The sequence below is a fragment of the Takifugu rubripes genome, chromosome 10 (assembly GCF_901000725.2).
Source record: "Takifugu rubripes chromosome 10, fTakRub1.2, whole genome shotgun sequence".
NCBI classification, from domain to species: Eukaryota; Metazoa; Chordata; class Actinopteri; order Tetraodontiformes; family Tetraodontidae; genus Takifugu; species Takifugu rubripes.
In genome coordinates, this window is record NC_042294.1 from 6,049,186 (window position 1) to 6,072,541 (window position 23,356).

General features: G+C 46.1%; 2 protein-coding genes across 5 annotated transcripts in view; both read left to right on the forward strand.

The window, feature by feature from the left end:
• The window catches only part of ncoa2 (nuclear receptor coactivator 2), a 35,511-nt gene extending 18,334 nt beyond the window's left edge, over positions 1-17,177 (forward strand). For 3 of the 4 annotated variants that reach the window (XM_011607914.2, XM_011607912.2, XM_011607913.2), the window contains exons 6-22: positions 820-997; positions 2,239-2,427; positions 3,634-3,735; positions 3,911-4,051; positions 4,153-4,300; positions 4,638-5,976; positions 9,010-9,208; positions 9,367-9,570; positions 9,835-10,038; positions 10,377-10,503; positions 10,745-10,919; positions 11,041-11,304; positions 11,621-11,698; positions 11,972-12,419; positions 13,025-13,202; positions 13,293-13,494; positions 14,126-17,177. In XM_011607914.2, the coding sequence (XP_011606216.1) occupies positions 820-997; positions 2,239-2,427; positions 3,634-3,735; positions 3,911-4,051; positions 4,153-4,300; positions 4,638-5,976; positions 9,010-9,208; positions 9,367-9,570; positions 9,835-10,038; positions 10,377-10,503; positions 10,745-10,919; positions 11,041-11,304; positions 11,621-11,698; positions 11,972-12,419; positions 13,025-13,202; positions 13,293-13,494; positions 14,126-14,137 (4,188 nt within the window). In that variant the 3' untranslated portion in view covers positions 14,138-17,177. The remainder of the gene's footprint in view (positions 1-819; positions 998-2,238; positions 2,428-3,633; positions 3,736-3,910; positions 4,052-4,152; positions 4,301-4,637; positions 5,977-9,009; positions 9,209-9,366; positions 9,571-9,834; positions 10,039-10,376; positions 10,504-10,744; positions 10,920-11,040; positions 11,305-11,620; positions 11,699-11,971; positions 12,420-13,024; positions 13,203-13,292; positions 13,495-14,125) is intronic. The other variant, XM_029842497.1, reaches the window with a different exon arrangement.
• A 154-nt stretch (positions 17,178-17,331) lies between these two features.
• On the forward strand, positions 17,332-22,050 carry prdm14 (PR domain containing 14). Its single transcript, XM_003967980.2, has 9 exons — positions 17,332-17,894; positions 18,511-19,178; positions 19,249-19,302; positions 19,372-19,532; positions 19,616-19,886; positions 19,968-20,170; positions 20,427-20,528; positions 21,201-21,420; positions 21,558-22,050. Exons 2-9 carry the CDS (start codon positions 18,545-18,547, stop codon positions 21,719-21,721), a joined length of 1,809 nt encoding a protein of 602 aa, XP_003968029.2. The 5' UTR covers positions 17,332-17,894; positions 18,511-18,544; the 3' UTR covers positions 21,722-22,050.
• Positions 22,051-23,356: the final 1,306 nt, after the last annotated feature.

A 23,356-nucleotide genomic window follows, 5' to 3' on the forward strand; every position in this document is an offset into this window, starting at 1 on the left:
TTTGCTCTGTTTCTGGTTGTCCTACTTGTCCAGCATGTGTTTTTTTCCCATTATTCAGGGTGAATATGCACTGTCATTTTGCTTTTTTCAGTGATGGGTGACATCTCTTTAAATCTATTTTCAGCGCGAGCCCATTTGTTGTAGGCAAGACAAAACGTTTTTTTTCTCTTTGTGATTTTATGCAAATGGTAGGCAAGGATTGGCTAATGCAAAGAGTTAGCCTGTTGTTAATTATGCGTCGTATACAGGGACTGTGGGATTTCACAGATATTAACACATGTAACTAATGTTTATAATGTAAATTATAGGCAGTCATTATGGAAGGAGAAGTGAAGAGCAGGCACTTTAGCTGAAAACTCTCCTCTGAGCAATGCATTTTATAGCTTTGCCACACTACAATTTCCTTTTTTTAAGGCCTCTGAGTGGTTTGATGGCCTAATTGACACCATCTTGCATGTAATGGCTGACCCGGGGCTGTATTTTTTCAATTAAGGGTTCCTCCTGCCTCACATCCTTAGGTCTCTACAGACACATGCTGTTATCCTGCTTCCTGTCAGATGTACTGATCCTGAGCATCCGCAGGAGTGATGGAAGCAGCCAGCACACGATGTACTTATTGCATCCATTAAGGAGCTCGAGTTATGTGCTGTGCATATGTTTGTTAGTAACAAAGGGGCATGTACAACCCTACTGATTCAAGATTCATAGATTTCATTGTTGCTGTTGAAACCCAAATTTCAAAATCCCTGATGGAGATATTAAACTGCATTTGTCTAAAAAAAACACACAGGTAAAGCATTTCCTTTTTCACCTTTGCAGGCCCTGGATGGCTTTTTCTTCGTGGTTAACATGGAGGGCAACATCGTGTTTGTGTCTGAGAATGTGACCCAGTACCTGCATTACAACCAGGAGGAGCTCATGAACACCAGTGTCTACAGCGTGCTGCATGTTGGAGATCATGCCGAGTTCATCAAGAACCTCCTACCAAAGTCCCTCGGTGAGCCAAAAGCTTATTTCCCACCCAACCTTTATTTGCTTTCTGGATTTTTTTGTTATTTGCAGCTTTGGTGTGTCACACTTTCCCTGTTTTCTTCCATGTTGCATCCTCCCCTTGCTTCTAATCACATCCTCCCTCTTCTCCTGAGCTAAGATGTATAACTGTTAGCAATGGAAGCTGTTTGATAATGCCAGTTTTATTAAAACACTAAACACAAAATCGAATACACCAACGAGGTTCTTCATCTCATTTGCTGTGAGCTCAGACTCCTGCTTCTCTTTCCTTCCTATGCAGCTAATTAAGTTTCTCACTTGGCATCTCTTCTTGACATTATCACTCCCTGCACATTTATTTTATGTCTCTTTTCCACAGTTGTGTTACTTTGACACATACACGAGTCCCCATTTTATGTGCTCACTTTCCCACTTCCCAGCTTCAGGGGGGAAAAAATGCCGTCTACCTCTAAGTTCATAAAAACTGCCCGAGAACTCCCTTAAGACCCCCCCCCCTCTTTCTGTCAGATCTGGCTTTTTATTTGTCACTTCTTTTTCTGCTCTGCATCCTGCTGCTGCACCTTCACCATGCAAGGGTTGATTTAAAGATACGCTTGAGCCCTCTGTCAGAAGCTATTTCTAAGTCCCTTCTTTTCTTACTTTGCTCATTTCTCCTGGTGTTCCGGATTGAGGTCTGAGTGCCGAGCCATCTGGGTGGGGAAGCGGCACTACAGACTACCCTGGAAATGATCAGTGTCCCAGATACTGGGAGATTATCAATGCAGCGAATGAGATCACAAACCAGATGGAGTGTTATAGGACTTTGTGCGTGGCTGCACATGCCATGTGTGTGTCCACAGATCTGCTTACATGCATTTGCACATGCAGCCCTTGCGCGTGTTTGCTCACGCCTGTGTAAGTGTTATAGAGAAGAAGATTGGCTAAGATGTTGTAGTGGACGCGCATATGGAGGCCTGGCTGTGATACATGGCTGCGGATGGATGGCAGAGGGCTCCGTGTTCCAACTGCTCATTACTGAGCTCTACCCAGCAACCACTTTCTCACTTTTTCTGCTTTCGGTTTTTCTCTGTCTTGCTCTCTTCGTGTCTTTCGCTTGCATAAATTTATCGTCTCTTGCTTGTTAAATGCACTTCCCCTGTCTCACTGTTGTTTAGTATCTGGTTGCAATAAATTTCACAAGAAGCCACATTGAAAAAGCTTCATCAGCACTCCTTTCTTTCTCTGCAGTGAATGGCGTCCCGTGGTCCAGTGAGGGTCCCAGAAGAAACAGCCACACATTCAACTGCCGAATGCTGGTCAACCCTCACAGTGAGAACCCGGAGGAGTCGCACGAGCACGAGCCGCAGCAGCAGAAATACGAGACAATGCAGTGTTTCGCCGTTTCTGAGCCCAAGTCCATCAAGGAGGAAGGTGACGGTATGTAAGAAGAGAAAAATACATGTTATTAACATTATCCTAAAATAGGCACCATCCTGAGCGTGGCTGCTCATCTCCTCTGCATTTTCGAAAATAAAATATACATAATGTGCGTGTAAAGGCTAAATATAAACATAAAGAATTGTTAAGCTGTGCAGATGTTAAACTCATCTTTGTTTGGTATAAATATCTTACAGACATTCACTGTAATATTTGAATAGATATCCATCATAAATAAAGCCACGCTAAAATGACCAAAATGCTATTTTCACTTTAGTTTTCAATACAAAACTGTAGAGAAAATACAATGGCTCTGCCTGAGTTAATATCAATCTGTCTTTTCCCCTTTCTGGCATTCCTTGCATAAAAGTCATTTGCCAACCGTACTTCGGCAAATAGAGTGAGCAGGACCAAGGCCAGGAAAGAGTGTGTGTGTGGGTGTGTGGGTGTGTGTGTGACAAGGTGCAATCACAGTTACAAGTACAGTTACAAATATCTGTCCAGCTATTGATAGAAAGAAACAGGAAGGATGAAATAGATCTATAAAGGGCCAAGAATGTTTTAAAGGATTCTCAGATCTAAGGCCTGGACCACCCAAGTGGCTCTATTTATAAGGCAAAATAAGAAGTTCCCGCATGTGTAATTCACCCATGTCAACGTTGGCATGCAGTACTGCCAGAAGCAAGTGTGGGATTATAGATGCAAGCGACACAGGAAAGTTTGATGCCAGTTGATTTCGAGGTCAGACAGGACCAAAACTGTTTTTGTGTGTGTGTGTGTGTGTGTGTGTGTGTGTGTGTGTGTGTGTGTGTGTCTGTCTGTGTGTGTGTTGGTGTGCAGCTGTCATGATTGAGCTATGGCAGTTTTTTGTAACGTTACGCCGGGTGCCTCCCGTGTAATGTGACCATGCAGGTGAGACCAACTTGAGCGGTGCATACATGCGGCCCCCCCATGTCACACTTCATCATCCCCCTTGCCAGCTCTCTGCTGCTCTTTATGAGAGGAACAGAGCCACGATCCCCATGCTCATTAATAACTATATTAATTATGCTGCCTGGGAATAACATGCATTTCATTTTCTGTCCCTCCTTTCTCCATCATTCACACCACCACCCCCATCCCCTCCTCCCTGTCCTCTTTCTAATATCCACCTCATCAATTCTTTCCTCCACACCTTCTCCGTGTTCCTCCCTTTGTGTCCCCTAGATTTGCAGTCGTGTCTGATCTGCGTAGCTCGCAGGGTGCCTATGAAAGAAAGACCAATACTCCCCACGCACGAGAGCTTCACCACACGTCAGGACCTGCAAGGTACACCAAGCCAATCGTGCTGTTATTTTAAAACATGCCAAACAACCATATCACATATAGCCAGCCCATAAAGACGCAACTAAAATATGCATATGGATAGTTTACACAGGTGTTACTGAACATTTTTCTTTGAAAGCAGTAAATAATTTAATAATTAGCCTTTTTAATCTTGTAGGTAAAATAACATCCTTGGATACCAGTCTGCTGCGTGCATCCATGAAGCCAGGCTGGGAAGATCTGGTGAGGCGCTGTATCCAAAGGTTCCATTTGCAAAATGACGGAGAAATGTCTTTTGCCAGGAGGCATCATCAGGAAGGTAATGATGCCCACTCAAAGTGGGAGTATTTAGTGTAACTTTTCCTATACAGTACAGAACAACAGGACATACAGTAAAGGCATATTGTTATGCTTCTTTAGTTATGCGACACGGCCAAGCATTCAGCCCCATCTACCGTTTTTCCTTGTCTGATGGAACCATTGTGTCAGCCCACACTAAAAGCAAACTGGTGCGATCTCCCGCCACCAACGAGCCCCAGCTGTACATGTCGCTGCACATTCTTCAGAGGTATGTCTCCGTCTTCGCCAGGAAGAGAAAAATCAAAATGCGTGAATTGGATTGCAAGCGTTGGCCTGTTGGAGCCCCGCTCCCTTGTTTGTTACATTTTGTGTAAATAGTTTGTGTGTAAACTAATGATCTGAGATTTGCCGTATACGTGGTCCTGAAATCTGCCTTCAAATGACTATATAACGAAATAAAAGGACAGTAATAATGGTTTCTAATTTTGACTGTAATGTGCACTGTGTACCCAGCCAAAGCCTTCTGTCTCTGCAGATTTCTGCAAAAAAAGATTGTACTGCTATTCTGTTAAGCTAATTATAGCATTTGTGTGTCCAACTTCTAGGGAGCAGACCGTGTGTCGAATGGGTCAGGACATGGGTCCTGGCAGTCAGGCTACAGGGATGGCACCAAAACCTATAAACTCCTCCACTCCATCCATGACTCCCCCAACCCCAGGCAGTTTGCCAGGTTCAGGTCCTCAGGGCCAAGACACTTCTTTCAACAGCAACAGCACGCCTTTTTCTCCTCCAGGCCCAACTGGTCCCAGAGAACCGGCAGCCATGGGAGGACATATGCAGGGCTACCGATTTGGCTGTCCGCCACCTCACAACCACGCCACGGGAATGCAGCCACCGCAGCAGGGCCCTAACTGGAGGATGAACAGTCCATCTCGTGCTAGCCCCAGCCCAGCTGGTGGACCCCATCCACCTCAACAGAACTCTATGCTGTCACCCAGGCACCGAGGTAGTCCTGGGGGAGCGGGTAGCCCTCGTGTAACAGGTCTGCAGTCACATTCTCCAGTGGGGATGTGTGGTGGTCCTGGAAGTGCAGGGAGTGGTGGCACAACTGGCACCCATGCTAACAGCTACACAAGCAGTTCTCTGTCAGCTCTGCAGGCCCTGAGCGAGTGCCACGGCGTGGGGCACGGGGGTCCTCATGCGCACACGCTGGGTTCTCCCGATCGAAAAATAGGCTCCCCCGCTGGAGTCACACAAGGTTCGGGGGTAAATGCTCAACTGATGTCAAAACACGTAGGAGGCGTCGTTGCTGCTCCTAACAGCGGAGACTCATTTGGACCTCACTCTGAAGTAGGTCAGGGGCAACAACAGGGCCAGACAGAAGGCTCTCTTACTGAACCCAAGGAAGAGAGAGAAGGGCCCTCTGAGGGCCCGGATGCTCACAGTCGTCTTCATGACAAGAGCCACACCAAGCTACTGCAGCTGCTCACCAGGAAGCCAGAGCCTTTGGAGACCCCCTTATCACCTGGCTCTAGAGGGGAAGGTAAGGACCAACCTGGAACCGGAGCCCGGGCTGGCCATACAGGAGGGAACCCTCATGCTTCGTCCCTTAAAGAAAAACACAAGATTCTTCACCAGTTGCTTCAGAACAATACTTCCCCTGGTGATCTTGCCAAACTCACTGCAGAGGCAACAGGCAAAGAACTAAACCAAGAACAGGGTGCTGGTGGCACAGCCCCAGGGGCAGAAATTACTCCCAAACAGGAGCCTTTGAGCCCCAAGAAGAAAGACAATGCTCTGCTCCGCTATCTGCTGGATAAAGATGACACTGTAATGAAGGACAAAGTTCCAAAGCTGGAGCCAGGTGAGGTGAAGGTCGAAGGTGGCAAACATGCTCTTGTCAAGACGGAGAAGCAGGACGCGGGATATGACCAAGCCGAACAGGTACGTTTTTACAAAAATCTCTTCTTGAATCATCTGATGGGTAATGAAACAACCAGAACAGCCTTAAAAAGCAAAAGCAGCCATTTCAGACACTAAACTTTGCACCGCTCCACTTGCCTCTGTCTCAGCCTTAAACTGGGTTAGGTAACAGATGTTAGCTTCACAAAGTCTCATGTCCACAAAGGATGGCCCCGCGAAACAGCACAGCCATTTCAAGGGGATGGTATTCATAGCAAAACTTCCGTCCCCTTCAGATGTACAGTCTTGTCATATACACTTAAGACGTCACGCGTGATTTTTCTTTTTTTCTTTTTAAACACATCTGCTCCGTTCACTGCCTTGTTGTTGGCAGTTTGGGCATAGAGAAGTTGTCTGCCAGCTTCAAACAACTGTGACATTTGGAAGGAGCCCCTGTGGTTCTCCAGCCATTTGATCCTTTCAAGTTTGGCCAGAATCCTCAGGTTTGGCACTGAACTCCGGTCAGGCCTGCTGATGCTGAAAGAGAGCAGAGGAGAAAAGAATTGCTGGTGAAACTCAAATTCTCTATAGCAGAGGTTTCAGTTAGCTGATTCTTTGCATATTAGTGGGGGGTTTTTTCCTCCATGATAAGTAACACTTTTTACAGGAAACTGACGCACTGAGCTAAATACATTAAAGATAAAAGAGCTGCAGCTATAAGTCGTGACTGCTGAACCATAAATTAGAGAAAATCTGTCTCTGTCTGTCCGTCTTTCTATCTGTCTTCCATACTGTTTGCCTGTATTCCTCTCTGTACCATTTCCTGAATGTTACCTTGTGCTGCTATATTCATTCTATTATTGGATACACATGTGTACGTATTTGTTGGGACTTGATGGAACTGCAAAAGGAGGATAGAGAAAGGTGAAGTTGCCCCCAGGAGAGCCCAGCCTCCGAAGGCAGCGTGAAAACGGCAAGCCATATGCTCCTACGTTTCTTCTCTGCTACCATGGAGATAGATGGTCGAGGGAGTGGTGTAACTGTTGAACGAGCTCCATATGAGATACAATAGAAGAGAACATGGAAAGAAACAAAGGTTTTAAGTACATGTTTTATTCCTGGAAATCAACCCCCCACACACAACCTTTTATGGTTTCCAGATCTTCACAGAAGTATTTGTTCCACGCTACAATCACCTGTTTTAAAGCTGTTCCAGCATGTGTGAGCTGGCCTGTAGTTCCTCCTCAGAGCCATGCACACCTGTGCTAGGTAGAGTTCCTGTGTTCCTCTGTACCTCACCTACTGTTCTCTCTGCTACATTTCCATCCTCCACCTCTCCCCTCCCCTTGATTGTTTGAGGTCTGAATTATTAATGACAGGCGCGGGGCTAAATGACAAATCAGAGCAGAGCTCAGCAGCGGGGGCTCGGCTTGCTTATTGCTGAGCGGGTGCATGGTCAAGGAGAAGACAGAATTATCTACAATTTTCATGATGTATACATTCAGGTTAGGGGTAGTCATTTCTCTCAGCCTACGTATGTTTTTACAGAACAATGTCAGCGTTTTAGACTTTTGGATTTTGCAGGACCAAAATGGAAATTGCAATTTAAGCAGTAAATTACATGCTTGCATCGAGTTGTTTTCTTTTTAGGTGTCAGTATGCCAGAAGGATTATGGGTCAGATGACTTCCCTTTACCTTACATGGCACTTCTGTTTTGTTCACACTATTTCACAATTCGCTCTTCCTATCAAACAGAAATGGTTAGGTCAAAGGCACAGCAATCCTGCCTACAGAACATTTATCTGGCAGCATTTGGAACCCTTTGCTTCCAGTTGGGTTTATTTGTGCTCAGTGCATGAAGACTTTAATGGTAACTGTCCTCTTTGATGATGACATGTCTCTTCAGTAGCTTTTCAGTGTGCGTCTAGACTCTGGACCCTAATATGAATAATGTTAGCAATCATATGTTTATAATAAATGTGTAATCGTTATGCAGCTTTCCTGCAGTTTGAGCAGAGCATGCTGTGCAGAAGAACAGGGTTTACATCTAAAGACGTGCATTAAAAAGGTAACTGGGATTGATAGAAACAGGGCCCATCAAGGGTAGAAGCAACTATATGAGAGAAGAGACAGTGGAAGAAGTAGTAGAGGAGCAAAAGAGCAAAGCGAGAGCATTACATCATTCCTGACCTCATTAGGGCTTTTCTCTCTCCCACAACCCCCTCCTCTCTGCTGCTCTTCCCAGTTCCTCTATATATCCTATATGCTTGTCTGCATCATGACATGATTGGAATTGTGAGGCAGTTTGTCCATATTGGGGTTTATAGCTGGATTCTGAGACAGAAGAGCAGATAATATTAAAATTTCCAGCATGCAGGCTGGAGTCCTTGGCCACAGTAGAATGACCCATCCATCAGCCATTCTGACAACCTTGCAAGTGCTACTAGCAATATTGTTGCTGCTGCTCATTGTCTCACACATCAGCAGCTAGTTCAGTGTTCATCACTATAACGCTCTGCTTTACCGTATCACACACAATCAGGAGCCATCACTGGTTCCAAATGGTGCGTAGTCAGAACCATTCTCGGCTCGGCTTTCCAAATTGTGTTTCAATTTCATTCCATCTTCTGTTTTATGTCAATACTGGCTGAAGCTGCTAAAAAGAAGTAGGTGGTAAGAAATTCTCAGCAAGTGTGAGCACGAACTCCAACATCATTGTTTCAGTTCATATTTTGTCATCAACTACTATTGGCTCGTCTATCTCATCACTATTCAGCGTTATGTTCTTGCTCATTATGAAGCAGATGCAGTTGTGGCTTTGCAGTTTCTATTAGGTAAGAGATGAAAATCTAAGTCAAAGTGAAGTGTGGCCTAGATTCAATATCAAGTGGCCCATTTCTTTCAGAGGTTATCACTTTCTGAACAAGGCCTTGCCATTATTTCCATGTATGAAAGGAAATGCTCTCTCACAGCAATTACACTCCTCCACGTGCACACTCTATAATTGTGTCTACAGGTGAAGAAGCAGTTACGGCCTAATTGTTTTCCCATTTTCTCCTCTCTTGTCTTTGCAGTCCTCCGAACTAGATGACATCTTGAACGACCTGCAGAACTCTCAGTCGCAGCTTTTCTGCGAGCTGCGGCCCGTCACGTTGCCCACTCCCATGGATAAACAGAACATCATCAACGACATCCTGCAGATGTCTGAATCCAATCCTGCTTTAGCAGCACAGCAGCAACACAGGGGGATAGCAGCCGGCATGGGCCCATCCAGTAAGTCCCACATGTACTTAATGCATAAAGTAATAAAGTTAGTGTTCCACTTTTCACGTCTTGAATTTATTCCCAGAAAATATTCCCAACTTAAGACAAAAGGCCTTTGGATGCTTTTGTTCTTTACCTTTACCACACTGTCATTTCTTTACCTACAGACTTTGGGAATGTACGACCAAGCCAGCCAGGCAGGGGTTTGCCTGTGAGGAGCGGGTCTTTGGACATGAATGTGTCCCCACAGCCAGCGTCCTTACAGTACCCCATAAGGGCCACAAGCCCATACGCTGTCATGCAGCAGCAACAGCAAGGCATAACAGGAAATCACAGCATGATGGCGAACCAGGCCGTTATGGTCAACACAGGTGAGGGTGCTGGGTGCGGTCATGTGGTCAGTTCAAGGTGATTACATTATCTTTGAAAACCTTGGCAGGAAGTATTTTTTCTAACATGCAAGGCTAGAGCTGCACAACTAAAATTCTTTTGCATTCACATATTCCATGATTATTTTTGAATAAATGCAGGTTTTTGCCTGATATCGTCTCACTATTCTCCCATCAGTAGAATCACTGCTCTGCCCACTGGCCTTTGTCACCATGTCCCTTGTCTGTGTGCGTTTGCTTCTCTAGGAATGATGGCTGCCGGTGGTCAGCGGCCAGGGATGCAACAGCAGCTGCAGGAGGGCTGGGGGGCTTCAGCTTCTGCCCCTCCTCTGGGGCAATCCGGCCCTACACAGCAAGGCGTCATGCCAGGCAGGATAGGTGCAAACACTGCTCCCATGAGGGCCACCAGCCAGCCTCGACCAATGCTTCAGTCACCACTTATGGCCAATGGTGAGACCTGTTTAACTTCAGTTCAAGCTTGTTTATGATCTATTACAGAGTAAAAAGAGATAATACGTGAGATTCCAGATGTGACAGTTATTAGCATATGTGGTATATTGTTTTCAGTTTTCAAGCCCCCCCTTCCTGAACTATCAACCTAAGATAACTGCTGTAGAGACCTTAATTCACCCGTTTTACTGTACATCGCCTTTGTTTGCTGTTAAAGGCTGCCACCTACTGGTTATCTAGTGTACTGCTTATAGAACCAACGCAGTGGTTTGCTGCTATTTTTGTTGTTTCTTTAGCAAGATCGTGCTCTTATCTTTTCTCTTTCTCCTCCCATTTAGCTCAACCTGATATGGATATTGGAATGGCGGGCCACAACTTCACTCAGCAGCAGGCTCCACCCAATCAGACAGCACCTTGGCCTGAAAGCATGATGCCTATTGATCAGACTTTTGCAAATCAGAACAGGTACTAAACTGATTTAATGCCATTTTTGTTTTTTGGGCTTTTCTTTTATCACTCTTCTCCTACTGTAGAACATTTCCATTAACCATTTGCAAAGTTGAATGAACGTCTGTTAATCCTATAGCGTGTAGTTCAAACACAATGTGGAAAATGTAATGGTTACGAACAAAACGCCTCCCTCGTAATGGTTATGAAAATAAGTATTTACTAATGAAGCCGCTGTCTTTTTCCTTTTTAAACTCAGGCCCGTGCACGCTGCGCCCCAGGACGACTTGCTTTGTAACACAGAGCTCAACTCTGGCGATGGCACAGGAGTCGATGAGGGTGCTCTGATGTCCCAACTGTACACGGCACTAAAAGACTTTGACGGTCTGGAGGAGCTGGATCGTGCTCTGGGGATCCCTGCTCTGGTTGAGCAGGTGAGCTACAGCCTTTCAATGTGACATCTTCACACTGACAGGCTGTTGTTAGCTTTATTTCTGTATATTCCTGTGGCTACCTTTTCAGAACCAGTCACTAGAACTAGACCATTTCTCACAGGACCCATCCATGATGATAGACCAGAAGCCACCCATGTACACTCAGCAATTCGGTCCACCAGCATCCCACATGGCCCACCGGGGCTACCCTGGTTCTGCTATGCAAGAGCAATGCTTCCATCCCATGTCTGGCCAGATGGGTCCACGGCCAGGCTACCCCATGATGAGGATGCAGGCTCGGCCTGGACTCAGACCATCAGGGGTGGTCCCCAACCAGCCCAACACACTACGGATGCAGCTTCAGCACCGGCTCCAGTCCCAACAGGTGCGTGCATGTCTGCTGTGCCCTGGTTCTTCTCACTGATTGTTCAGCCGTTCTGTCGTAACCATTTGTTTGATTAGTTGCTGCGCGCACAGATAAGAGTTAATCATTTCTGATAGTTTTGTGTCTCCATCTGCCCTGAGGTTGATTGCATTGAAATGATTAACTCGATCTGAAATTGTGCTTTAGAAAAGACAAATGAGAATTGTTATCAGTTCAATATCATTTGATCATATATATGTATTTATAAGTGGTATTTGCTGAAGTGGTTTTATTACAGGAATCTGGTTGTGTTGAAGTTCTTTCTTTATTCCACCAGAATCGCCAACCGATGATAACTCAGATGAGTAGCGTGTCAAATGTAAACCTACCTCTCAGGGCCAGTGCTCCAAACCAGGTACGAGCGCCACTGCTGTCATATATGTGCATGCTGAACACTCGAGTCCAATTTTACCCAGTTGGATCAAACCATTCTGTCTAATTATTGCACAATTGACCATTAAACATGTTTTTTTCCTTCAAATTCAGCAGTCATACATAACTGTCCCCTCGCACAGTGTAAGCATCAGCGAAGTCACATAAGAATGCAGACGGGTCTTAGGTTTACATCAGAAATGGCTGCTCAGCTGATCGTTTACCTGTCGTACTACATTACTTCTCCCACTTCCAGGGGACCATCAATGCTCAGATGTTGGCACAGCGTCAGCGGGAGATGCTGAGCAATCACCTGAGGCAGAGGCAGCAGCAACAGGTCCAGCAGCAGCGGATTGCCATGAGGGCTCCGGGCCTCAACCTGCCCCCCAACATGGCCACTGGAGGCATTAGTAACCCCAGGATTCCCCAGGCCAACCCTCAGCAATTCCCCTACCCTCCCAGCTACGGTACCAGTACAGGCTTGGCCTCGCCACCTCCCCCTACAAGCCCTTTCTCCTCCCCTCTCTCCCCAAGCCTGCCCACTCTCCCCCCTAACCCTCAGCTCCACTTGCATGGCACCTCCTCTTCTTCCACTTCCTCCTCCTCACAGATGATGATGGGAAACACAAACATGATGGGCGGACAGTACGGGGCCGTACTCAGCCCCCAAATGCAGCACAGTGCCTTTCAGTTTCCCAACTCAGGTACTGTTCCCACACCCCCTGCCTGCCACCACACTCTACTCCACTTCCTGTGTGTCTGTTTGCCTTTGTCTCTGCATATTTGTTATTCAAGCTGCACAGCATCATATGCTTTTAGCGGCAGAAGGCATTTGATTCTAATCTTGTGTGAAGATCAATGATATATTTTTTTTTAAATTATTTTATTTAAAAAACGGAATTGAAATCGAATTGAAATCACTATATTCTTTCGCCACCAGGGGGCACACGAGCACTATAGCGTAGGCAGACGTTTGATTCTAAAGATGAGCAGTAAACAAACCTTTGCCTCTGAGTCTGGTGGTGCCATGAATATTTATTATGAAATGATCTCATATAATACCGCTTAGCTAAATTATTTGTGCTAATTCTGTGCTCCATGCTCTTTTCCCTTTTCCCTACTCCAAATGCATTCCTCCTGCTTTGCTTGCCCTCCTTGTATGCACGTAGTATGTGACCTCCTGTCCTTTTTGTATTTACTTTTCATGGATTTTGCATTGAATTGAGCACTAACCTTTACCACCGCTCAGTATTTTAGAATGAAGTTACTTCTTTGCTGTTGCTGAACTGTCTTGGTGCGTCTACGGCAGGTATGAGCCAACAGGCAGATGGAGGCTTCGGAGGTACGGGCACGCCACAGAGCCCTCTGCTTTCTCCACGCATGGCCCACGCACAGTCTCCGATGATGCAGCAAGGCCAAGGCAATGCTTCTTTTCAGGGTTCTCCTGACATGAATGGCTGGCCACAAGGCAACATGGCAGGCAACAGGTAAAGAAACGTGCTCAATCAACCCTCTAGTGTCTGATTTAATTAAACGTGAACATTTATTGACCCGTTGTGCTCGTCGTCTCTCCACAGTATGTTCTCACAGCAGCAGACATCTCCACAGTTCACCCAGCAGAATAACAACATGTACAACAGCAATGGCATGAACCTCAACAGCGTCTCCATGGCTACCAATATGGCAACCAGCAGCATGGGCCAGATGGCCGGACAGATGAACGTCACGTCCATGGCCTCGGGGCCCTCGCCCGGCTTGCCTTCCATGGGGCAAGAACAGGTAAACACCAGAGCAATCCGCATGATCTGGGGACGGAGAAAACCTAAAAGCTTTATCTTTCTCCTTTTGAGTGTTGCCTGTGTTGGCCAATTACACTAGTGAATAATTGACTCCGTAGTTTACTTAACTTTTCTCGCTGGACTTGTGAGGCTTCCCTTGAACTTAGAGGACATTGATGAAATCACCAGCGGGGCACTTTAGAGCCAGACCATCTCTGCCGCTTAGACGCGTAAAGCCTGGACTGTCTTGGCTTTTCGTCAACGGTTGTTTAATGCCGACCCAGTTAATCGTCTCCCTTCTCTTATGAGCGCGCCGTTGTTCGCCATGATGCTTTTAAGTCATAAATATTTAAGCACAACGCTGCCTTTGATTGTCTGCACTTCAGACTGTTGTACCATACCAATATATCTGTCTCTTGATTCATCCTCCTCTCAGGATTATTGAAATATATTGGCACTTAGATAATTTCAATTATTTACCCTTTGGCCATTAGTGCAGCCTTCTGTGCTTTAGTTGTATATTGCGGGATTATACCTGGTTTTCTCGCTTTTCTCGCATTGTTTCTGATCCAGAAGATGAAATGATTTCTCCCTTTCATTGATTTGTTCAACTCACTCCGATTTCTCCCCAGAAATACTGTTGATCCTCATGGAGCTCTTGACCTGAACCTCAGAGATCAGCTGGTGCACGGAGCACATCGGCCCTTTAAACATGTACAAACGCATAACCCACTGAGCAGCCAGGCCATGCCCTCAACCCGTCTCCCCGACCCACGATAGCTCCAGGCCGACCCAGATTGAGGAGCCTTTGCCCTGAGCAGACAGCGGAGCCTGGAAACGGCCGCGGAGGAGCGGAGGATCTCTTTACAGCACGCCTGAACCTCCAGCGGGAGAGCCTTGCAATGAGCCAGTCTGTCCAGCCGCATTCACCGTAGTGTGACTTACTTTGGGCCTCCTGGTGGTGGTGGGGGGGGGGGGGAGGCACTGACCCACGAGGGCAGCGGTGGGTGGGAACTCATGTTCTGATGAATGTATTCCTCTCACTGGACATCGGCCATTTTACAATCTCATCTCAAGATCGATTACACTGATTTTTTTTTTTCTTTCGTTGCTTTTCTTCTGTCGTCCCCCGTTCCTTTACGAAAAGTTCCATCGTCCCAAAGTGGCAGCAAACACTTTGTCATGATCAGAATCGTGGACGGAGCTCAAGCCGGTTTTGCCTTTTTCGCTGTCACGTTCCAGGACCTGTGCAAAGGACCTATGCTAGCAGGTGTGTTTCCGTCACGAGAATATGTAAAATGAAGACGTGGTTGAAAATTTGAACTTGAAAAACACTGCAGAGAATGGTTTCTGAGTGGGGGGGGGGGCTGGTTTGTATGCCTAGACTGATGTAGTGGAAAGGATTAAATAGTGTATTAAATTAAGTTTTATTTTTCTGTATAGATTCCTTTTAATTATTGTAGATGATTCTTAATCTTGGTAGCAATGAGAAAAGATCTTTCTGCAAGTGTGAAAGAGGCACTTTTTTATTGTTTTAACTGTCATGTCTGTACTCTTTCTGAGAGACTTCTACGATTAATCTGAATAACGGATTATGCTTTGGTCCTGAGGGTTTCAGAAGATGTCAAAATCATATATGGTTTAAAATGAATTACAGAGATTGTAAATAACAGTAAGTAAACCTTTTCCTTTCCTATTTATTTTGTTCCGTATGGTCCCCCTATGTGGTCTGGACTGCTCGAGGAAGAGGAGCAGTTGGGTTTTTTTTTCCTCGAGGAAGGTGGGGGTTCTGGTACGATGCAGAGGGGTGGGGCGGGACGTATGTAATGCTTGTATAGTTTGCTGTGTATACAGTGTACAGATTATTGCTTGCTTCTCTGCCTTTAGCATAGAATGCCACAAAAAAGACAAAAAAAATCACTTCAACACAGCCATACAATAACTCAAAAAAAACAAGAAGTGTGCTTTCTATGTTGTCTGGAGTGAAAAATGCTTCATACGAGCTGCTAGGTGCAAACTGTTCTTGTGTGATGTAAACGAGCAATAATGATTACTTGAGAAACTCTTGGGTTTTTGGTTGTTTTTCTTTTCTTTTCTTTTTTTTAGTCGTGTTTTTCTTTTTGTAATTTTTGTACAGTTTCCTGAGTAAAAAAAAGACATTTTTTTCGCTCCTTGTTGGATGCAGTATTAAACCTTTTTTTTTCTTCTTTCGTTTTCTTTTTTTTAAATTGCAGTTTTTTTGTACCAAGATATTCTACAGCCACACACAGCGTTCCTGTTAGATTATGCAGCTGAAGCCTGGGGGGGGCAGAGGGAGTTTGCGACCCCCCCCCCCTTTTGTTGACACGTGCCCTCTCTTCCTCCAGCCGCTCCTCTATAGCGGAGGACAGAGTTAAGACTGCATGGTTTGTGAGACCTGCTCTGACAGACACTTAGCCATATTTTATGACCTCAGGCAATTAGTCCGACTACAGAGCGTCCAGTAATGACGCGGCATTCTCGTGCACCAGGGGTTTGGGTTTGACCTAAGGCACGTCAACTTCTAACCTCAAAAGTACATTTTCCTCAAGGAAACGGTCAACTTTTATATCAGCCATTTTAACCCAGGACAGACTTTGAAAAAGCCAAATAATCCACGTATTTGAATTGGATTTCGGAATTTTACCAGCTTTTGTTTTCCCGGCCAGACACGAAGATGTCATTTAACAGGGTGGCCCGCAGCAACAGGAAGTGAATCATTCTGAATGTATTGACAATTAAGGACTACGTTTGTGACTGGTGGCGTGTGTTATCACCATGCCTGCATCTTCAGGGCGCCTCGGTAGGATTTAAACCCTCAGTTGCTTCTTATCTAATTGAATTCGAAGCTGCGGGATAAATGCGTGATTGTATCTGCAGGAGTCTCCTTTTTCCAAGCCATTTCAAAGAATGATTCCCAGCCCTTTGCAAATTTCCAAAGATTGTCAAGGGTTTTTTTTTTTAAAAACAAAACAAAGCCATGTGGTACGGTAGCATGCACGTCTTTCCTTTTTAGCATTTATAATGAGGACAGGTGCAAATCACTAATTTTTGCCCCTTACAAACAAGCAGGATTTACACCCACTAAAACCTTTTTTTTTTCTTTTTTTTTTTTTAAACTAACGGTTCAGGAAAGAAAATGATACGCCCTTTTGTATTGTCTGACAATTTCTCAGAGCTACGATGCAACTTTGAAATGCTAAAAACCCCAGCAAAATGCCTTAGATTTTGTCCGTTCTTGTACATTATGCCTCTGTCTGTATAAATTTGTACAAAACTGAATGGGTGCGTCATTGCTCAGCCGTCATTATCACCTCTGTTCTGTTGGAAACTGTCATTCAACCCCTAATTGCTCTTTGTCTGGGAGGAAAATGATATGGACATTAAAGCAATATGTCGTTCTAATGTATGGTCTTTCTGGAGAAAGCTTACTCTTCTGTTTTTTTATTTTTTTCTTCCCCCCAAGATGTCTGTTTTTTTCTGCATTTGTTCACAGGAGTCACACTGTGCCGCATCCACCTTTGTATCCATAGTGTGTGTGAGCGTTTTATGCAAAATTAGCTATACAAGACAAGTTAAATCCACAGTTATGCAAGTTGTGAACAAATATGGCTTCGCTGATGCTATCTGCCTTGTAAATAAAGAATTCTGTTATTGCAATATTCACTCTCATGGTTATTTCCTATGACTGTCTTTGTTTTATTGTATTTTCATATGTAATAAAACATAGACAGATGTCTTTAAAATTCTAAACTTTGGGGATTAACTGTGGGGAATTATGCACATTCCTTGTCACAAAATCGGGAAGTGACCTAAAATGGCTTGGGGAAAAAAAAAAAGTCTGGGCTTTCAACAGTTTCATTGGTTAAACCAAGATTTCTTCTTCCTAATGCGACGCTTCCAGATAATAACTGTACTCCGCGGGGGGTCCCTCCGATAAAATCCAAGCGTGTATGCGCGTGTTGGGGTGTGTTTCCTCGTATGGAAATGTTTGGGAAAACCCATCTCAATCAATTGCATTGTGTGGCAGCGAGAAAGGCCGGCGTGGAGACGTCAAAGCGGTGGGCCGTCCCTGAAGAGATGCGCTCCTGCGGGGCCATTGAGATGCATGAGTCCGGGCCGTTTCTCGGCCAATAGGAAGGAAGTGCAGGCAAAGCATCTCCAGTAGACCTGGTCGTGTACAGTAGGTGCCCTCAGATGACCACAGACCATCATAAAGACACGGAACAGCCCGAGGACGCATGCAGGCGCGCACGCATGAGGGAAAACCCTGCAACGGTCCGGAGATCTGTCCTCTCTGATTCTTTATTCACAGCAAGGTAGAAGCAGAAGCCTCAGGAGATGTTAAAGACAACGCTGTAAATCATCAGCACATTTAACAAGGTAAGTTTCCTCTAAAATGAGTTTAAACTCATTTACACCTCGTGCGTAGCCGCTTGTTTTAGCCGATTCTGTCTGAATATCAGAGTTAAATTATTACATTATCTGAAATTCACTCCACCATTTACCTGCTGTCCTTCTCTGGCCTGATTATAAGGATCGTAAAGTCTATCCAAAGCTTCATTAATGGTGACCTCTGCTCTCGGCCGGCGCGCCTTAAATTAGTGTCATGACCCTGATTTGTCTAACTGGTTCTCTGGTAAACGCTTCCCCTGGAAAGACCGCATCATATTCTGGTGGTCGTTTTAGAGCCTCAGATGAACACCCGAGGTGTGTCCGGCTTGTGAACCTCTCAGCTGGAACTATTGCAACGTCAGCTGCAGTGGACATTTTATTTTACGCGCGTTTATTCGCAGAATTTTCTTCAAAAGTAAAGACTTTTACATCACGGCTCTTTAATTTTCCTGTATTTTCTTTTTTTTAAATACATTTAATTACTTAAATAAATTAATTCTTACTTCTTGGCTACCTGGTTTGATTTCGTGTTCCTATTTTTTAGGTTTCCTGCAATAAACTTTAATAACTTCGCTATCTTTCTCTCTCTCTCTCTCTCTCTCAGGGACTCGAACCCTCCCTCACCTCCCGGTGCTGTCATGTCCGTGTCCTTGTCCAGCATCCCTGCTATGCTGAAGGACAGGAGTTACCACGGCGGGATGCTGAAAGGGACCCCCGTACGGGCTTTCTACCCGGGCCCTCTCCCTGGCCCCCATAACCCCTATATGGACTTCTTCCCGCGGACTAATAACCTCCTCAACCCGCTCAAGTCCCTCGGTCGGCTGGTGTCGGACACCCCGGCGCATCTGCCGCTCAGCCTGCACGGCGGAGCCCCACCGTACCTCGGCCATGGCGCCCAGCACGCACCGGTCCTTCAGGAGCCCATGTTGAGCGCCTCCGGGTTGCCGTACCTCAGCCAGATGTTGCCCGGTCACGCTCTGTACTCCAAACCGGAGGAGCTGGCCGCCGTAGTGACCGAACACGCAGCCGGGCCGCTGTCGTCGGACTTCAGCAGCCCTTCCAGCGAGAGGTCGACCTCATCCTCCGGGTCTACTTCGCCGCCCAAGGAGAGCTTCTACCGGTTTGGAATCGCGGACCCGTCCCCTAAAAAAACGCGCACCTCTTACAACTTCACCGAGGACGATCTGTTCATGGTGCTGTACGGCTACTCCAGCAACCAGGAGAGGAGCGTGGGTCACGCCATATCGGGCGTGGCGCTGCCCGAAAAGCCAGGTAAGACCTCTACTGCGGCGGCCTCATTTCGCACATTAGAGCGCGGCGCATTTAAAACTGTCTCCTCCAGTGTCGGACTCGCACCCCCTCCCGCTGGACAAGCAGGCCCTGGAGCTCCCTGAAGGTAAGCCCCCGACACCTTTATGGCGTCCCATCTCGGCCCCGTTTGAGGTGTAACTCTTGGGACCTCCAGGTCTCACCATCCTCCAGGCGTGCTGGGGAAACCTGTCCCACCGCGGAGTGTTCGCGGACGCTCGCAGCGTCCATAAAGGGACGCGCTTCGGACCTTTCCAGGGGAAACTGGTCAACACCAGCGAGATCAAAACCTACGATGACAACACTCTGATGTGGGAGGTAATGCTCCAGGATTCGGAGTTGTACACCTGGAATCCCTCCTTCGAATTCTAAACTCACCTATCCACTTTTTTTGCTTTCAGGTGTTCGAAAACGGCAAGTTGAGCCATTTCGTTGACGGCAGGGGGGGTTTAGGGAACTGGATGTCTTTGGTGAAGTGCGCCCGGTTCCCTGACGAGCAGAACCTCATCGCCGTGCAGGTGGAGGGGCAGATTTTCTACGAGGCCTGCAAAGACATCCAGCCAGGCCAGGAGCTGCTGGTGTGGTACGGCGACTGCTACATGCAGTTTCTCGGCATCCCGCTCACCCTGAAGGAGGCCAGAGAGGACAGCGATGCGCTGCTGCCCACTGAAGGTCAGAATCTCACCTTCAGCCGCCAGAGTTTTTAGGATTTATGTCATATTTATTAAAAAAAAAAGGGGGGTTCCCTTCCAGATGCTGGAGAGGGCTTCAAGTGCGACCGGTGCGGGAAGGTGTTTGCCTATAAATACTACCGGGACAAACACCTGAAGTACACCCGCTGCGTGGACCAGGGCGACAGGAAGTTCCCCTGTCACCTGTGCAACAGATCGTTCGAGAAGAGGGACCGGTTAAGGATCCACATCCTGCACGTCCACGAAAAGCACAGACCCCACAAGGTAAGGAAGCCTTTTCTCGACCACCCCGCAGCCCGAGAAGTAAAATTCCCCCCAAATTGATGGTGCTGAACGGACAGCTCCTGAGACGTTGCCATAGCAATATTTTATTTTTTCGAATTTGCTTTTCTATTTTTTTTTTTTTCATAAAAACGAACAATTAAACGAAACGAGGCTCATTTTGAGTAGCTCTTTGAACTAAATTCAACGACATGTTGAATGTTTTCTTATTCCTCAGTGTTTTGGTTTTCATTCCCAGTGTTCCGTGTGCGGGAAGAGTTTCTCCCAATCGTCCAGTCTCAACAAACACATGCGTGTGCACTCCGGAGAGCGGCCATACAAATGCGTGTACTGCAACAAGGTAAGAAGTTCATTTTTATGTATACATCAGAAATAAATAAATGCGAAAATTCCGTAAATAAATCAATGCGTCTATGTCCGGTGGATCGAGCCTTGGCACCGTTTCTCCTGGATTATTGGCTCATGAAAAGGCCCAGGACCCGCAGGCCTCCGCTCCTCTACTGGAGCCATTTAGGGCATCCACGGCGCATTTGGCCCCGGCCCCGGGTTATTGTTTCTGTGGACGGACACGTTCCGAGGAGACACTTACATGTTAATTATCGCCAGATGCACACCCACCCTTTTGTCCGCTCGGATTATACTGAGTATTTACGGCCTTGGAATGAGCAAGGGCGGGTTTTTTTTCGTTTGTCCTTTAAGAAAAACCCAAACCTCTGCTTATTCCCCCTTTCTTAAGGGTTCTTGTTCAACCCAATCCTCCTTTTACTCCTCCCGATCATTGAAACAAATGAGGCCGAAGTCTTATTTGCAAACGGGAATTTCCTTAAAAAAAGCAGACCTGAAAAAATAATTTCACGACTAAAATACTAAAAAGACACACTTTTATTACAGCCCAAATAATAGTTCTATATTATAACGATTAAACAATAATTAATTATTGACGAATACATTTTATGGATCAAATTAAATGCATTTAAAAGATTAAGGTTTATTCCTCGTGTTCTCCCTCCAGGCCTTTACTGCCTCCAGCATCCTGCGCACGCACATCCGCCAGCACTCCGGGGAGCGGCCGTTCAAGTGCAAGCACTGCGGGAAGGCCTTCGCCTCTCACGCCGCCCACGACAGCCACGTCCGGCGGACCCACGCCAGAGACAAGCCGCATGCGTGCGAGCTGTGCGGCGCCGCGTTCCAGGAGGACCTGGAGCTCCAGTATCACATCAAGAGCCACAAAAGTGAGACAGTGCAATTTTCTTGACTTTTAAATTAATTTCCGAATGTTCAGGAAATTAAATGAAAATGGCAAGCTTAATTAACCGTGTTTCTGGAATTATTATCGCATTTTTCAGTGAACTTCTGCCTGTTTCTGCAGAAATCCTGGACAGCTCAGGTCTCCCGTCTCCTCCACACAATGGTTTACAGAAGGATCCCCTGTTTACAGTCACAGACAAGCCCACGATACAGAAACACTGCGGACAAAACCTCCCCTTCCCCAGTTTAACCATCCCAAACTCGGAGTACAGGCCCTGGAAGTGAGGGGTCATAGCGCAGAAATAAAGCCTAAAATAATCCAGATTCTGATGTCACAGAAGGATAAATAAGATGCTGCTTACTCACAAAAACTATCCGAAATAACGAGCCTATTTAAATGAACATTACATAATTTATATTGTTGGCTAAATGTGTGTATTTATGTGTTAAAATATGTTGTCTGTTTTGTGGCTAAAGCTTAATCTCCCCAAGGTATTATTATTATTATTATTATTATTATTATTATTATTATTATTATTATTATTATGCTTTAAATAGAAAAGCCATTTTTATCACTGTAGATATAAGCTTATTTGTGCATAAAATGAAAGTTACATCCTTCCTTAATTTATAAATGTATATGACATTTTTACTGTAACGTGAGGCTGCAAATGCAAATCAAAATTGTTGGTATTTGTCCTCTTTCACTGATTAAAAAAAGCAGAAGCATGAAAGCAATGGTTTGACTTTGTGTTTGGATCCAGCGGCTGTTTGTTTTAAACTGTAAAATAGGCAGAAAACACATAAAACCCCATTGATTTCCCAGTTCTAAAGACATACATGATGTCTTTTTGTTTGGTGTTAAAGAGAGCGGCTCCCTGCACCTCTGCACCTCTCAGGCCCAGCCCTCCTCCCTTCCTTTGTGCTGGTGTGCAGCTGAGTGAACTGGGACGGTGTGTCCTCCCAGTAGAAACTGAACAAACCCCAACTGGAGCGAATGAATGACAATAGTGTGCAGCAGTGAGGTGGTCTATTGCCCCTCCAACAAAGGAGGTCGTCATGGCTGACATCTGCCCTCACACTGTCACCAACTGCCCCACATGTGGGAGGGATGGAGGGAGGGAGGGAGGGATGGATGGAGGGATGGAGGGATGGAGGGATGGAGGGATGGAGGGAGGGAGGGAGGGAGGGATGGATGGAGGGATGGAGGGATGGAGGGAGGGAGGGATGGAGGGATGGAGGGATGGAGGGAGGGAGGGAGGGATGGATGGATGGATGGATGGAGAGAGGGAGGGAGGGATGGAGGGAGGGAGGGAGGTAGGGAGGGATGGATGGATGGAGGGAGGGAGGGAGGGATGGATGGATGGATGAATGGATGGATGGAGGGAAGGAGGGTGGGAGGGAGGGAGGGATGGATGGATGGATGGATGGATGGATGGATGGATGGATGGATGGATGGATGGATGGAGGGAGGAAGGGAGAGATGTGTGATGTCTGTCTCTGTGTTCTGTTATGTCACCTTTGACCTCTGGGTCACCACACACATTAAGTGCATGTTGGCTGAGGTTCTACTGCCACAGAGGTGTGAAATGACAATCAAGCGTTGTTAGAGGAGGAATCGGAAGTGTGTGTGTGTGTGTGTGTGTGTTGGGGGGGGGTAGGTAACCTTTTCTTTTTCCTGACAGCGTTCAGTATAAAACAGATTGTAATATCTTTTTCCTGCAAAGATGATTTCAAATGGCCTTCGGAGTGTTTGTGGTTCGTGGGGCTGTTAAATGTTTTGTGTTTATTGCTCTGAACGGATGGACGGCAGCCTCCGGGGGCCAGGGGTCACCGCTCCGCTCAATGTGTAACAGCCGCCCTCTCCTCTTCACACAGCCAGAATATGGCCTATTAAACAAGTGTGGATCACCCTTGGCT